The sequence below is a fragment of the Oncorhynchus masou genome, chromosome 2 (genome assembly GCF_036934945.1).
Source record: "Oncorhynchus masou masou isolate Uvic2021 chromosome 2, UVic_Omas_1.1, whole genome shotgun sequence".
Lineage (NCBI taxonomy): Eukaryota > Metazoa > Chordata > Actinopteri > Salmoniformes > Salmonidae > Oncorhynchus > Oncorhynchus masou.
In genome coordinates this window covers 5,695,253-5,710,415 of record NC_088213.1, presented here as the reverse complement: position 1 = coordinate 5,710,415, position 15,163 = coordinate 5,695,253, and the positions used below count along the sequence as shown (strand labels likewise).

The 15,163-nt window shown below is 44.3% G+C and overlaps 1 protein-coding gene across 1 annotated transcript in view; it reads left to right on the top strand.

Annotated features, from left to right (window-relative positions):
- Positions 1–9,205, top strand: part of LOC135552290 (NT-3 growth factor receptor-like) — a 77,381-nt gene extending 68,176 nt beyond the window's left edge. Inside the window, exons 9-10 of the mRNA XM_064983831.1 lie at positions 5,189–5,347; positions 8,480–9,205. Of these exons, the coding sequence (XP_064839903.1) occupies positions 5,189–5,347; positions 8,480–8,665 (345 nt within the window). The 3' untranslated portion in view covers positions 8,666–9,205. The remainder of the gene's footprint in view (positions 1–5,188; positions 5,348–8,479) is intronic.
- The last annotated feature ends 5,958 nt before the right edge of the window (positions 9,206–15,163 follow it).

Sequence of the window (15,163 nt, the reverse complement as noted above, 5' to 3'; positions counted from 1 at the left end):
AACTAGTTAATACCAGATAACAGTGAATAATCATCACAACTAGTTAATACCAGACAACTAGTTAATAACTAGTTAACACCAGATAACAGTGAGTTATCATCACAACTAGTTAATACCACACAACAGTGAGTTATCTTGACAACTAGTTAATACCAGGTAACAGTGAGTTATCATCACAACTAGTTAATACCAGACAACTAGTTAATAACTAGTTAACACCAGATAACAGTGAGTTATCATCACAACTAGTTAATACCAGACAACAGTGAGTTATCATCACAACTAGTTAATTCCAGATAACAGTGAGTTATCATCACAACTAGCTAATACCAGACAAGTAGTTAATATCAGATGACAGTGAGTTATCATCACAACTAGTTAATACCACACAACAGTGAGTTATCATGACAACTAGTTCATACCAGACAACGAGTTAATATCAGATAACAGTGAGTTATCATCACAACTAAGTTAATACCAGGAAACAGTGAGTTATCATCACAACTAGTTAATACCAGACAACAGTGAGTTATCATCACAACTAGTTAATAACTAGTTAATACCAGACAACAGTGAGTTATCATCACAACTAGTTAATAACTAGTTAACACCAGATAACAGTGAGTTATCGTCAGAACTAGTTAATACCAGACAACAGTGAGTTATCATCACAACTAGTTAATACCAGACAACTAGTTAATATCAGATAACAGTGAGTTATCATCACAACTAGTTAATACCAGACAACAGTGAGTTATCATCACAACTAGTTAATACCAGACAACTAGTTAATATCAGATAACAGTGAGTTATCATCACAACTAGTTAATACCAGACAACAGTGAGTTAACATCACAACTAGTTAATAACTAGTTAACACCAGATAACAGTGAGTTATCGTCACAACTAGTTAATACCAGACAACAGTGAGTTATCATCACAACTAGTTAATACCAGACAACTAGTTAATATCAGATAACAGTGAGTTATCATCACAACTAGTTAATACCAGACAACAGTGAGTTATCATCACAACTAGTTAATACCAGACAACTAGTTAATATCAGATAACAGTGAGTTATCATCACAACTAGTTAATACCAGATAACAGTGAGTTATCATCACAACTAGTCAATATCAGATAACAGTGAGTTATCATCACAACTAGTTAATACCAGATGACAGTGAGTTATCACCACAACTAGTTAATACCAGGTGACAGTGAGTTATCATCCCAACTAGTTAATACCAGGTGACAGTGCAGCAGCTTTCTATCTCTGCCTGGCAGCTGCCCAGCAGGTGGTGGCTTATTGGCTGCCATACTCCTAAAATAGAATCCATGTTAGCCACTGTCTGACTGAGGAGTTGAGGTATTCTGTGGACGGGAGAGTCTAGATGGTTATCAGGCCTGGGGAGAGTCGAGATGGTTATCAGGCCTGGGGAGAGTCTAGATGTTTATCAGGCCTGGGGAGAGTCTAGATGTTTATCAGGCCTGGGGAGAGTCTAGATGGTTATCAGGCCTGGGGAGAGTCTAGATGTTTATCAGGCCTGGGGAGAGTCTAGATGAGTATCAGGCCTGGGGAGAGTCTAGATGGTTATCAGGCCTGGGGAGAGTCTAGATGGTTATCAGGCCTGGGGAGAGTCTAGATGGTTATCAGGCCTGGGGAGAGTCTAGATGGTAATCAGGCCTGGGGAGAGTCTAGATGGTTATCAGTCCTGGGGAGAGTCTAGATGGTTATCAGGCCTGGGGAGAGTCTAGATGGTTATCAGGACTGGGGAGAGTCTAGATGTTTACCAGGCCTGGGGAGAGTCTAGATGGTTATCAGGACTGGGGAGAGTCTAGATGGTTATCAGGCCTGGGGAGAGTCTAGATGGTTATCAGGCCTGGGGAGAGTCTAGATGGTTATCAGGCCTGGGGAGAGTTGAGATGGTTATCAGGCCTGGGGAGAGTCTAGATGGTTATCAGGCCTGGGGAGAGTCTAGATGGTTATCAGGCCTGGGTAGAGTCTAGATGTTTATCAGGACTGGGGAGAGTCTAGATGGTTATCAGGCCTGGGGAGAGTCTAGATGGTTATTAGGCCTGGGGGGAGAGTCTAGATGTTTATCAGGCCTGGGGAGAGTCTAGATGGTTATCAGGCCTGGGGAGAGTCTAGATGGTTATCAGGCCTGGGGAGAGTCTAGATGGTTATCAGGCCTGGGGAGAGTCTAGATGGTTATCAGGCCTGGGGAGAGTCTAGATGGTTATCAGGCCTGGGGAGAGTCTAGATGGTTATCAGTCCTGGGGAGAGTCTAGATGGTTATCAGGCCTGGGGAGAGTCTAGATGGTTATCAGTCCTGGGGAGAGTCTAGATGGTTATCAGGCCTGGGGAGAGTCTAGATGGTTATCAGGCCTGGGGAGAGTCTAGATGGTTATCAGTCCTGGGGAGAGTCTAGATGGTTATCAGGCCTGGGGAGAGTCTAGATGGTTATCAGGCCTGGGGGGAGAGTCTAGATGGTTATCAGGCCTGGGGAGAGTCTAGGTGGTTATCAGGCCTGGGGAGAGTCTAGATGGTTATCAGTCCTGGGGAGAGTCTAGATGGTTATCAGGCCTGGGGAGAGTCTAGATGGTTATCAGGCCTGGGGAGAGTCTAGATGGTTATCAGTCCTGGGGAGAGTCTAGATGGTTATCAGTCCTGGGGAGAGTTTAGATGGTTATCAGTCCTGGGGAGAGTCTAGATGTTTACCAGGCCTGGGGAGAGTTGAGATGGTTATCAGGACTGGGGAGAGTCTAGATGGTTATCAGTCCTGGGGAGAGTCTAGATGTTTACCAGGCCTGGTCTAGATGGTTATCAGGCCTGGGGAGAGTCTAGATGTTTACCAGGCCTGGGGAGAGTCTAGATGGTTATCAGTCCTGGGGAGAGTCTAGATGGTTATCAGGCCTGGAGAGAGTCTATATGTTTACCAGGCCCTTACGAGGTCTATGGCCCAGAGCTAACAGGTAGCCACGAGGTCTATGGCCCAGAGCTAACAGGTAGCCACGAGGTCTATGGCCCAGAGCTAACAGGTAGCCATGAGGTCTATGGCCCAGAGCTAACAGGTAGCCACGAGGTCTATGGCCCAGAGCTAACAGGTAGTCACGAGGTCTATGGCCCAGAGCTAACAGGTAGCCACGAGGTCTATGGCCCAGAGCTAACAGGTGACCACGAGGTCGTTGGCACAGAGCTAACAGGTAGCCATGAGGTCTAGTGCCCAGAGCTAACAGGTAGCCATGAGGTGTAGATGGTTATCAGGCCCTTACGAGGTCTATGGTCCAGAGCTAACAGGTAGACACGAGGTCTATGGCCCAGAGCTAACAGGTAGTCACGAGGTCTATGGCCCAGAGCTAACAGGTAGCCACATGGTCTATGGCCCAGAGCTAACAGGTGACCAGGAGGTCGTTGGCACAGAGCTAACAGGTAGCCATGAGGTCTAGTGCCCAGAGCTAACAGGTAGCCATGAGGTCTATGGACCAGAGCTAACAGGTAGGCATGAGGTCTATGGCCCAGAGCAAACAGGTAGCCACGAGGTCTAGGGCCCAGAGCTAACAGGTAGCCATGAGGTCTATGGCACAGAGCTAACAGGTAGCCATGAGGTGCCCATGACAAATGGAACCCTATATCCTACATAGTGCACTACTTTACACCATATCCATATTACAACAGTAACATCAGTCTTGTTAATGCTGTCCATGATTACAACAGTAACATCAGTCTTGTTGATGCTGTCCATGATTACAACAGTAACATCAGTCTTGTTGATGCTGGCCATGATTACAACAGTAACATCAGTCTTGTTGATGCTGTCCATGATTACAACAGTAACATCAGTCTTGTTGATGCTGTCCATGATTACAACAGTAACATCAGTCTTGTTGATGCTGTCCATGATTACAACAGTAACATCAGTCTTGTTGATGCTGTCCATGATTACAACAGTAACATCAGTCTTGTTGATGCTGTCCATGATTACAACAGTAACATCAGTCTTGTTGATGCTGTCCATGATTACAACAGTAACATCAGTCTTGTTGATGCTGTCCATGATTACAACAGTAACATCAGTCTTGTTGATGCTGTCCATGATTACAACAGTAACATCAGTCTTGTTGATGCTGGCCATGATTACAACAGTAACATTAGTCTTGTTGATGCTGTCCATGATTACAACAGTAACATCAGTCTTGTTGATGCTGGCCATGATTACAACAGTAACATCAGTCTTGTTGATGCTGGCCATGATTACAACAGTAACATCAGTCTTGTTGATGCTGTCAGGACCGTGATTACAACAGTAACATCAGTCTTGTTGATGCTGTCCATGATTACAACAGTAACATTAGTCTTGTTGATGCTGTCCATGATTACAACAGTAACATCAGTCTTGTTGATGCTGTCAGGACCGTGATTACAACTGTAACATCAGTCTTGTTGATGCTGTCCATGATTACAACAGTAACATTAGTCTTGTTGATGCTGTCCATGATTACAACAGTAACATCAGTCTTGTTGATGCTGTCAGGACCGTGATTACAACAGTAACATCAGTCTTGTTGATGCTGTCCATGATTACAACAGTAACATCAGTCTTGTTGATGCTGTCCATGATTACAACAGTAACATCAGTCTTGTTGATGCTGTCCATGATTACAACAGTAACATCAGTCTTGTTGATGCTGTCCATGATTACAACAGTAACATCAGTCTTGTTGATGCTGTCAGGACCGTGATTACAACAGTAACATCAGTCTTGTTGATGCTGGCCATGATTACAACAGTAACATCAGTCTTGTTGATGCTGTCCATGATTACAACAGTAACATCAGTCTTGTTGATGCTGTCCATGATTACAACAGTAACATCAGTCTTGTTGATGCTGTCCATGATTACAACAGTAACATCAGTCTTGTTGATGCTGGCCATGATTACAACAGTAACATCAGTCTTGTTGATGCTGGCCATGATTACAACAGTAACATTAGTCTTGTTGATGCTGTCAGGCCCATGCTTAGCTGTTAACCTGTATCAGGTCACATAGTGCTGTACTAATGTAGTCCTGTTAACCTGTTTCAGGTCGGAGGTCACACAGCGCTGTACTATATCGTCCTGTTAACCTGTTTCAGGTCGGAGGTCACGCAACGCTGTACTAATATAGTCCTGTTAACCTGTTTCAGGTCGGAGGTCACACCATGTTGCCGATCCGATGGATGCCCCCTGAGAGCATCATGTACAGAAAGTTCACAACAGAAAGTGACGTTTGGAGCTTTGGAGTCATCCTCTGGGAGATCTTCACCTACGGGAAGCAGCCATGGTTTCAGCTGGCCAACAACGAGGTATACTGGACCACCAACACCTTGCCTGCGTCCCGTAGGGCTCTGGTCAAGATTAGTCAACTATTTAGGCAATAGGACGCCATTTCAAATCACATTTGTATTGGTGGTCTGAAGACAAGAGGTCTGAAGACAAGAGTAGAGACTATATAACATTGAGGAGAACCCCTAGGAGCACCCCTAGTGTCTATATAACACATTTAGGAGCACCCCTCGGAGCACCCCTCGGAGCACCCCTAGTGTCTATATAACACATTTAGGAGCACCCCTAGGAGCACCCCTAGTGTCTATATAACACATTTAGGAGCACCTCCAGTGTCTATATAACACATTTAGGAGCACCCCTAGGAGCACCCCTAGTGGCTATATAACACATTTAGGAGCACCACTTGTGACTATATAACACATTTAGGAGCACCTCTTCCTGAGGCCTGTCCCACCTCTTCCTGAGGCCCGGCCCACCTCTTCCTGAGGCCCGGCCCAGTTCTTCCTGAGGCCCGGCCCAGTTCTTCCTGAGGCCCGGCCCAGTTCTTCCTGAGGCCCGGCCCACCTCTTCCTGAGACCCGGCCCACCTCTTCCTGAGGCCCGGCCCAGTTCTTCCTGAGGCCCGGCCCACCTCTTCCTGAGGCCCGGCCCACCTCTTCCTGAGGCCCGGCCCACCTCTTCCTGAGAACCGGCCCAGTTCTTCCTGAGGCCCGTCCCACCTCTTCCTGAGGCCCGGCCCACCTCTTCCTGAGACCCGGCCCACCTCTTCCTGAGGCCCGGCCCACCTCTTCCTGAGGCCTATATATATAACATATACTATATACAGTGCCTTTCGAAAAGTATTCGGCCCCCTTGAACTTTGCGACCTTTTGCCACATTTCAGGCTTCAAACATAAAGATATAAAACTGTATTTTTTTGTGAAGAATCAACAACAAGTGGGACACAATCATGAAGTGGAACGGCATTTATTGGATATTTCAAACTTTTTTTAACAAATCAAAAACTGAAAAATTTGGCTTGCTAAATTATTCAGCCCCTTTACTTTCAGTGCAGCAAACTCTCTCCAGAAGTTCAGTGAGGATCTCTGAATGATCCAATGTTGACCTAAATGACTAATGATGATAAATACAATCCACCTGTGTGTAATCAAGTCTCCGTATAAATGCACCTGCACTGTGATAGTCTCAGAGGTCCGTTAAAAGCGCAGAGAGCATCATGAAGAACAAGGAACACACCAGGCAGGTCCGAGATACTGTTGTGAAGAAGTTTAAATTTGGATTTGGATACAAACAGATTTCCCAAGCTTTAAACATCCCAAGGAGCACTGTGCAAGTGATAATATTGAAATGGAAGGAGTATCAGACCACTGCAAATCTACCAAGACCTGGCCGTCCCTCTACAATTTCAGCTCATACAAGGAGAAGACTGATCAGAGATGCAGCCAAGAGGCCCATGATCACTCTGGATGAACTGCAGAGATCTACAGATGAGGTGGGAGACTCTGTCCATAGGACAACAATCAGTCGTATATTGCACAAATCTGGCCTTTATGGAAGAGTGGCAAGAAGAAAGCCATTTCTTAAAGATATCCATAAAAAGTGTTGTTTAAGGTTTGCCACAAGCCACCTGGGAGACACACCAAACATGTGGAAGAAGGTGCTCTGGTCAGATGAAACCAAAATTGAACTTTTTTGGCAACAATGCAAAACGTTATGTTCGGCGTAAAAGCAACACAGCTCATCACAATGAACACACCATCCCCACTGTCAAACATGGTGGTGGCAGCATCATACCTACAATGCCCTTAAGAAATATCCTGTCAAGGGGTGCACATTCCCCTCGTAATTCATGCACTTGAAGTGTCAATATTTTCTTTGAAATTGATATTCCCCACGTTTCTAGAAAAAAATATTAATCTGTAGTCAGTGAGAGCATTTTAATGTTTTGAAACCCAAATGTATGTAGTGTAAAAACAGGTGTACAATAATCTCTGCATCCTCTCTCTGTCTCTCTGTTTGACTGACCCCTAAACCCTACACCCTAACCCCTCCTTTCTCTGTCTCTCTGTTTGACTGACCCCTAACCCCTACACCCTAACCCCTCCTCTCTCTGTCTCTCTGTTTGACTGACCCCTAAACCCTACACCCTAACCCCTCCTCTCTCTGTTTGACTGACCCCTAACCCCTACACCCTCCTCTCTCTGTCTCTCTGTTTGACTGACCCCTAAACCCTACACCCTCCTTTCTCTGTCTCTCTGTTTGACTGACCCCTAACCCCTACACCCTAACCCCTCCTCTCTCTGTCTCTCTGTTTGACTGACCCCTAACCCCTCCTCTCTGTGTCTCTCTGTTTGACTGACCCCTAACCCCTACACCCTCCTCTCTCTGTCTCTCTGTTTGACTGACCCCTAAACCCTACACCCTCCTTTCTCTGTCTCTCTGTTTGACTGACCCCCTAACCCCTACACCCTAACCCCTCCTCTCTCTGTCTCTCTGTTTGACTGACCCCTAACCCCTCCTCTCTCTGTCTCTCTGTTTGACTGACCCCTAACCCCTACACCCTCCTCTCTCTGTCTCTCTGTTTGACTGACCCCTAACCCCTACACCCTCCTCTCTCTGTCTCTCTGTTTGACTGACCCCTAACCCCTCCTCTCTCTGTCTCTCTGTTTGACTGACCCCTAACCCCTCCTCTCTCTGTCTCTCTGTTTGACTGACCCCTAAACCCTACACCCTAACCCCTCCTCTCTCTGTCTCTCTGTTTGACTGACCCCTAACCCCTCCTCTCTCTGTTTGACTGACCCCTAACCCCTACACCCTAACCCCTCCTCTCTCTGTCTCTCTGTTTGACTGACCCCTAACCCCTACACCCTAACCCCTCCTCTCTCTGTCTCTCTGTTTGACTGACCCCTAACCCCTACACCCTAACCCCTCCTCTCTCTGTTTGACTGACCCCTAACCCCTACACCCTCCTCTCTCTGTCTCTCTGTTTGACTGACCCCTAACCCCTCCTCTCTCTGTCTCTCTGTTTGACTGACCCCTAACCCCTCCTCTCTCTGTCTCTCTGTTTGACTGACCCCTAACCCCTACACCCTCCCCTCTCTGTCTCTCTGTTTGACTGACCCCTAACCCCTCCTCTCTCTGTCTCTTCAGGTCATAGAGTGTTTAGTACAGGGTCAGGTCCTGGACAGGCCGAGGGTTTGTCCCAAGGAGGTGTATGACCTGATGCTGGGCTGCTGGCAGAGGGAACCACAGCAGAGGCTGAACATCAAGGACATTCAGAAGGCTCTCTATACCATGGGGAAAGACACACCTGTCTACCTGGATATACTCGGCTAGCACCAGTTCTACCTGGACGGAGTAGGGAGTTGATCCTAGACACTCACCTTGGATCAGTTTTGCATTTCTCTAACCAATGGTTAAGGTTAAGACTGGGGAGGGGAAGCTGATCCCAGACCTGTACCTTCGGGGAAACTTTACCCTGGAGCTTGCCTGGATGTGTTGGGCTGAAATCGTCTGGATGTAATGCTTGTTGGACAGACTGATAGACAACCAGGAAATAACCAGCCAGCCTGTTCATTACTGTTCCGCTGTCAACAGGAGCCTAAACGTTTGGGAAGGACTCAAAGTGCCTGATCCACTATTTCCATATACAGGATAAAAGTATCAAAAAAACAAACATTTCCATTTTGTTTCCTGATACAGTGTACCCACCTGGTCAATCTGTCATGGAAAGGTGTTCCTAATGTTCTGTCCACTCAGTGTATATTCAGTGCATTCGGAAAGCATTCAGGACCCTTGACATTTTGCTACGTTACCTTATTCTATAATTGATTAAAATATACATTTTTCCTCATCAATCTACACACAATACCCCATAATGACAAAGCGAAAAAAAATATGTATTAAAGATACAAATCATAAATACCTTATTTACATAAGTCTTCAGACCCTGTGCTATGAGACTCGAAAAAGAGCTCAGGTGCATCCTGTTTCCATTGATCATCGTTGAAATGTTTCTACAACTTGATTGTAGTCCAACTGTGGTAAATTCAATGAATTGGACATGACTTGGAAAGACTCACACCTGCCTATATAAGATCCCACAGTTAACAGTGTATATCAAAGAAAAAACTTAGCCATGAGATTGAAGAAATTGTCCCTAGAGCTCTGAGACAGGATTGTGTCGAGGCACGGATCTGGGGAAGGGTACCAACACATTTCTGCAGCATTGAAGGTTCCCAAGAACACAGTGGCCTCCATCATTCTTAAATGGAAGAAGTTTGGCATCACCAAGACTCTTCCTAGAGCTGGCCACCCAGCAGAGCCTTGGTCAGGGAGGTAAAAAATAAAAATAAAATATATCCCATTTAGCAGACGCTTTTGTCCAAAGCGACGTACAAGTCGGCTGGGGCCACTACTTTTACATATGGGTGGTCCCAGCGGGAAACGAACCCACGACGCTTGGCGTTGCAAGCGCCATGCTCTACCGACTGAGCCACACAGGACCCCTAGGTGACCAAGTACCTGATGGTCACTGACAGAGCTCCAGAGTTCCTCTGTGGAGATGGGAGAACTTTCCAGAAGGACAACCATCTCTGCAGCACTCCACCAATCAGGTCTTTATGGTATATTGACCAGATAGAATCCACTCCTCAGTAAAAGGCACATGACAACCCGCTTGCAGTTTGCCAAAAGGAACCTAAAGGAGAAACAAGATTCTCTGGTCTGATGAAACCAATATTGAACTCTTTGACCTGAATGCAAAGCATCACATCTGGATGAAACCTGTCACCAACAGTGAAGCATGGTGGCAGGGACTGGGAGACTAGTCAGGATCGAGAGAAAGATGAACGGAGCAAAGTACAGAGAGATCCTTGATGAAAACCTGCTCCAGAGCGTTCAGGACCTCAGACTGAGGTGAAGGTTCACCTTTCAACAGGACAATGACCCTAAGCAAACAGCCAAGACAATGCAGGAGTGGCTTCGGGACAAATCTCTGAATGTCATTTAGTGGCCCAGTCAGAGCCCAGACTTGAACCCGATCCAACATCTCTGGGAGAGACCTGAAAAAAGCTGTGCAGCGACGCTCCCCATCCAATCTGACAGAGCTTGAAGGGATCTGCAGAGAAGAATGGGAGAAACACCCCCAATACAGGTGTACCAAGCTTGTAGCGTCATACCCAAAACAACTCAAGGCTGTAATCACTGCCAAAGGTGCATCAACAAAGTACTGAGTAAAGGGTCTGAATATTAATGGAAATGTGATATTTTAGTGTTTTTTTATTTATAAATTTGCAATAAAAAAATGACAACATTATTTTGCTTTGTCGTTATGGGGTATTGTGTGTGTCCATCTTAGAGTAAGGCTGTAATGTAACATAATGTGTAAAAAGTCAAGGGGTCAGAATACTTTCTGAATGTACTGTATATGATCTATAGTTATTCAATGAAGATTATGTTAAAAAACACTGCGAGAAAAACACAAAAAATACTGTAAATTAAGGGAAATCATGTCTTTAAGGTACGGTGATCATGTCTTTAAGGTACGGTGATCATGTCTTTAAGGTACGGTGATCATGTCTTTAAGGTATGGTGATCATGTCTTTAAGGTACGGTGATCATGTCTTTAAGGTACGGTGATCATGTCTCATGTCTTTAAGGTACGGTGATCATGTCTTTAAGGTACGGTGATCATGTCTTTAAGGTACGGTGATCATGTCTTTAAGGTACGGTGATCATGTCTTTAAGGTACGGTGATCATGTCTTTAAGGTACGGTGATCATGTCTTTAAGGTACGTTGATCATGTCTTTAAGGTACGGTGATCATGTCTCATGTCTTTAAGGTACGGTGATCATGTCTTTAAGGTACGGTGATCATGTCTTTAAGGTATGGTGATCATGTCTTTAAGGTATGGTGATCATGTCTTTAAGGTACGGTGATCATGTCTTTAAGGTATGGTGATCATGTCTTTAAGGTACGGTGATCATGTCTTTAAGGTACGGTGATCATGTCTTTAAGGTACGGTGATCATGTCTTTAAGGTATGGTGATCATGTCTTTAAGGTATGGTAATCATGTCTTTAAGGTACGGTGATCATGTCTTTAAGGTACGGTGATCATGTCTTTAAGGTACGGTGATCATGTCTTTAAGGTACGGTAATCATGTCTTTAAGGTACGGTGATCATGTCTTTAAGGTACGGTGATCATGTCTTAAGGTATGGTGATCATGTCTTTAAGGTACGGTGATCATGTCTTTAAGGTACGGTGATCATGTCTTTAAGGTACGGTGATCATGTCTTTAAGGTACGGTGATCATGTCTCATGTCTTTAAGGTACGGTGATCATGTCTTTAAGGTACGGTGATCATGTCTTTAAGGTACGGTGATCATGTCTCATGTCTTTAAGGTACGGCGATCATGTCTTTAAGGTACGGTGATCATGTCTTAAGGTATGGTGATCATGTCTTTAAGGTATGGTGATCATGTCTTTAAGGTACGGTGATCATGTCTCATGTCTTTAAGGTACGGTGATCATGTCTCATGTCTTTAAGGTACGGTGATCATGTCTTTAAGGTACGGTGATCATGTCTTTAAGGTACGGTGATCATGTCTTAAGGTACGGTGATCATGTCTTTAAGGTACGGTGATCATGTCTTTAAGGTACGGTGATCATGTCTTTAAGGTACGGTGATCATGTCTCCTGTCTTTAAGGTACGGTGATCATGTCTTTAAGGTACGGTGATCATGTCTTTAAGGTACGGTGATCATGTCTCATGTCTTTAAGGTACGGTGATCATGTCTTTAAGGTACGGTGATCATGTCTTTAAGGTACGGTGATCATGTCTTTAAGGTATGGTGATCATGTCTTAAGGTATGGTGATCATGTCTTTAAGGTACGGTGATCATGTCTTTAAGGTACGGTGATCATGTCTTAAGGTATGGTGATCATGTCTTTAAGGTACGGCGATCATGTCTTTAAGGTACGGTGATCATGTCTCATGTCTTTAAGGTACGGTGATCATGTCTTTAAGGTACGGTGATCATGTCTCATGTCTTTAAGGTACGGTGATCATGTCTTTAAGGTACGGTGATCATGTCTTTAAGGTACGGTGATCATGTCTCATGTCTTTAAGGTACGGCGATCATGTCTTTAAGGTACGGTGATCATGTCTTAAGGTATGGTGATCATGTCTTTAAGGTACGGTGATCATGTCTTTAAGGTACGGTGATCATGTCGGTGATCATGTCTTTAAGGTACGGTGATCATGTCTTTAAGGTACGTGACATGTCTTTAAGTGATCATGTCTTTAAGGTACGGTGATCATGTCTTTAAGGTACGGTGATCATGTCTTTAAGGTACGGTGATCATGTCTCATGTCTTTAAGGTACGGTGATCATGTCTTTAAGGTACGGTGATCATGTCTTTAAGGTACGGTGATCATGTCTCATGTCTTTAAGGTACGGTGATCATGTCTTTAAGGTACGGTGATCATGTCTTTAAGGTACGGTGATCATGTCTTTAAGGTACGGTGATCCTGTCTCATGTCTTTAAGGTATGGTGATCATGTCTTTAAGGTACGGTGATCATGTCTTTAAGGTACGGTGATCATGTCTTTAAGGTACGGCGATCATGTCTTTAAGGTACGTGATCATGTCTTTAAGGTACGGTGATCATGTCTTTAAGGTATGGTGATCATGTCTTTAAGGTATGGTGATCATGTCTTTAAGGTACGGTGATCATGTCTTTAAGGTACGGTGATCATGTCTTTAAGGTACGTGATCATGTCTTTAAGGTACGGTGATCATGTCTTTAAGGTATGGTGATCATGTCTTTAAGGTATGGTGATCATGTCTTTAAGGTACGGTGATCATGTCTTTAAGGTACGGTGATCATGTCTTTAAGGTACGGCGATCATGTCTTTAAGGTACGGATCATGTCTTTAAGGTATCATGTCTTTAAGGTACGGTGATCATGTCTTTCATGTCTTTAAGGTACGGCGATCATGTCTTTAAGGTACGGTGATCATGTCTTTAAGGTACGGTGATCATGTCTTTAAGGTACGGCGATCATGTCTTTAAGGTACGGCGATCATGTCTTTAAGGTACGGTGATCATGTCTTTAAGGTACGGCGATCATGTCTTTAAGGTACGGCGATCATGTCTTTAAGGTACGGCGATCATGTCTTTAAGGTACGGTGATCATGTCTTTAAGGTACGGTGATCATGTCTTTAAGGTGATCATGTCTTTAAGGTACGGTGATCATGTCTTTAAGGTACGGTGATCATGTCTTTAAGGTACGGTGATCATGTCTTTAAGGTGATCATGTCTTTAAGGTACGGTGATCATGTCTTTAAGGTACGGTGATCATGTCTTTAAGGTACGGTGATCATGTCTTTTTAAGGTACGGTGATCATGTCTTTAAGGTACGGTGATCATGTCTTTAAGGTACGGTGATCATGTCTTTAAGGTACGGTGATCATGTCTTTAAGGTACGGTGATCATGTCTTTAAGGTACGGTGATCATGTCTTTAAGGTACGGTGACGGTGATCATGTCTTTAAGGTACGGTGATCATGTCTTTAAGGTACGGTGATCATGTCTTTAAGGTACGGTGATCATGTCTTTAAGGTATGGTGATCATGTCTTTAAGGTACGGTAATCATGTCTTTAAGGTACGGTGATCATGTCTTTAAGGTACGGTGATCATGTCTTTAAGGTACGGTAATCATGTCTTTAAGGTACGGCGATCATGTCTTTAAGGTACGGCGATCATGTCTTTAAGGTACGGCGATCATGTCTTTAAGGTACGGCGATCATGTCTTTAAGGTACGGTGATCATGTCTTTAAGGTATCGGTGATCATGTCTTTAAGGTACGGTGATCATGTCTTTAAGGTACGGTGATCATGTCTTTAAGGTACGGTGATCGGTGATCATGTCTTTAAGGTACGGTGATCATGTCTCATGTCTTTAAGGCATGGTGATCATGTCTTTAAGGTATGGTGATCATGTCTTTAAGGTATGGTGATCATGTCTTTAAGGTACGGTAATCATGTCTTTAAGGTACGGTGATCATGTCTTTAAGGTACGGTGATCATGTCTTTAAGGTACGGTGATCATGTCTTTAAGGTACGGTGATCATGTCTTTAAGGTACGGTGATCATGTCTTTAAGGTACGGTGATCATGTCTTTAAGGTACGGTGATCATGTCTTTAAGGTACGGCGATCATGTCTTTAAGGTACGGCGATCATGTCTTTAAGGTACGGCGATCATGTCTTTAAGGTACGGTGATCATGTCTTTAAGGTACGGTGATCATGTCTTTAAGGTACGGTGATCATGTCTTTAAGGTACGGTGATCATGTCTTTAAGGTACGGTGATCATGTCTTTAAGGTACGGTGATCATGTCTTTAAGGTACGGTGATCATGTCTCATGTCTTTAAGGCATGGTGATCATGTCTTTAAGGTATGGTGATCATGTCTTTAAGGTACGGTGATCATGTCTTTAAGGTACGGTGATCATGTCTTTAAGGTACGGTGATCATGTCTTTAAGGTACGGTGATCATGTCTTTAAGGTACGGTAATCATGTCTTTAAGGTACGGTGATCATGTCTTTAAGGTACGGTGATCATGTCTTTAAGGTACGGTAATCATGTCTTTAAGGTACGGCGATCATGTCTTTAAGGTACGGTGATCATGTCTTTAAGGTCACGGTGATCATGTCTTTAAGGTCACGGTGATCATGTCTTTAAGGTACGGTACATGTCTTTAAGGTATGGTGATCATGTGATCATGTCTTTAAGGTACGGTGATCATGTCTTTAAGGTACGGTGAT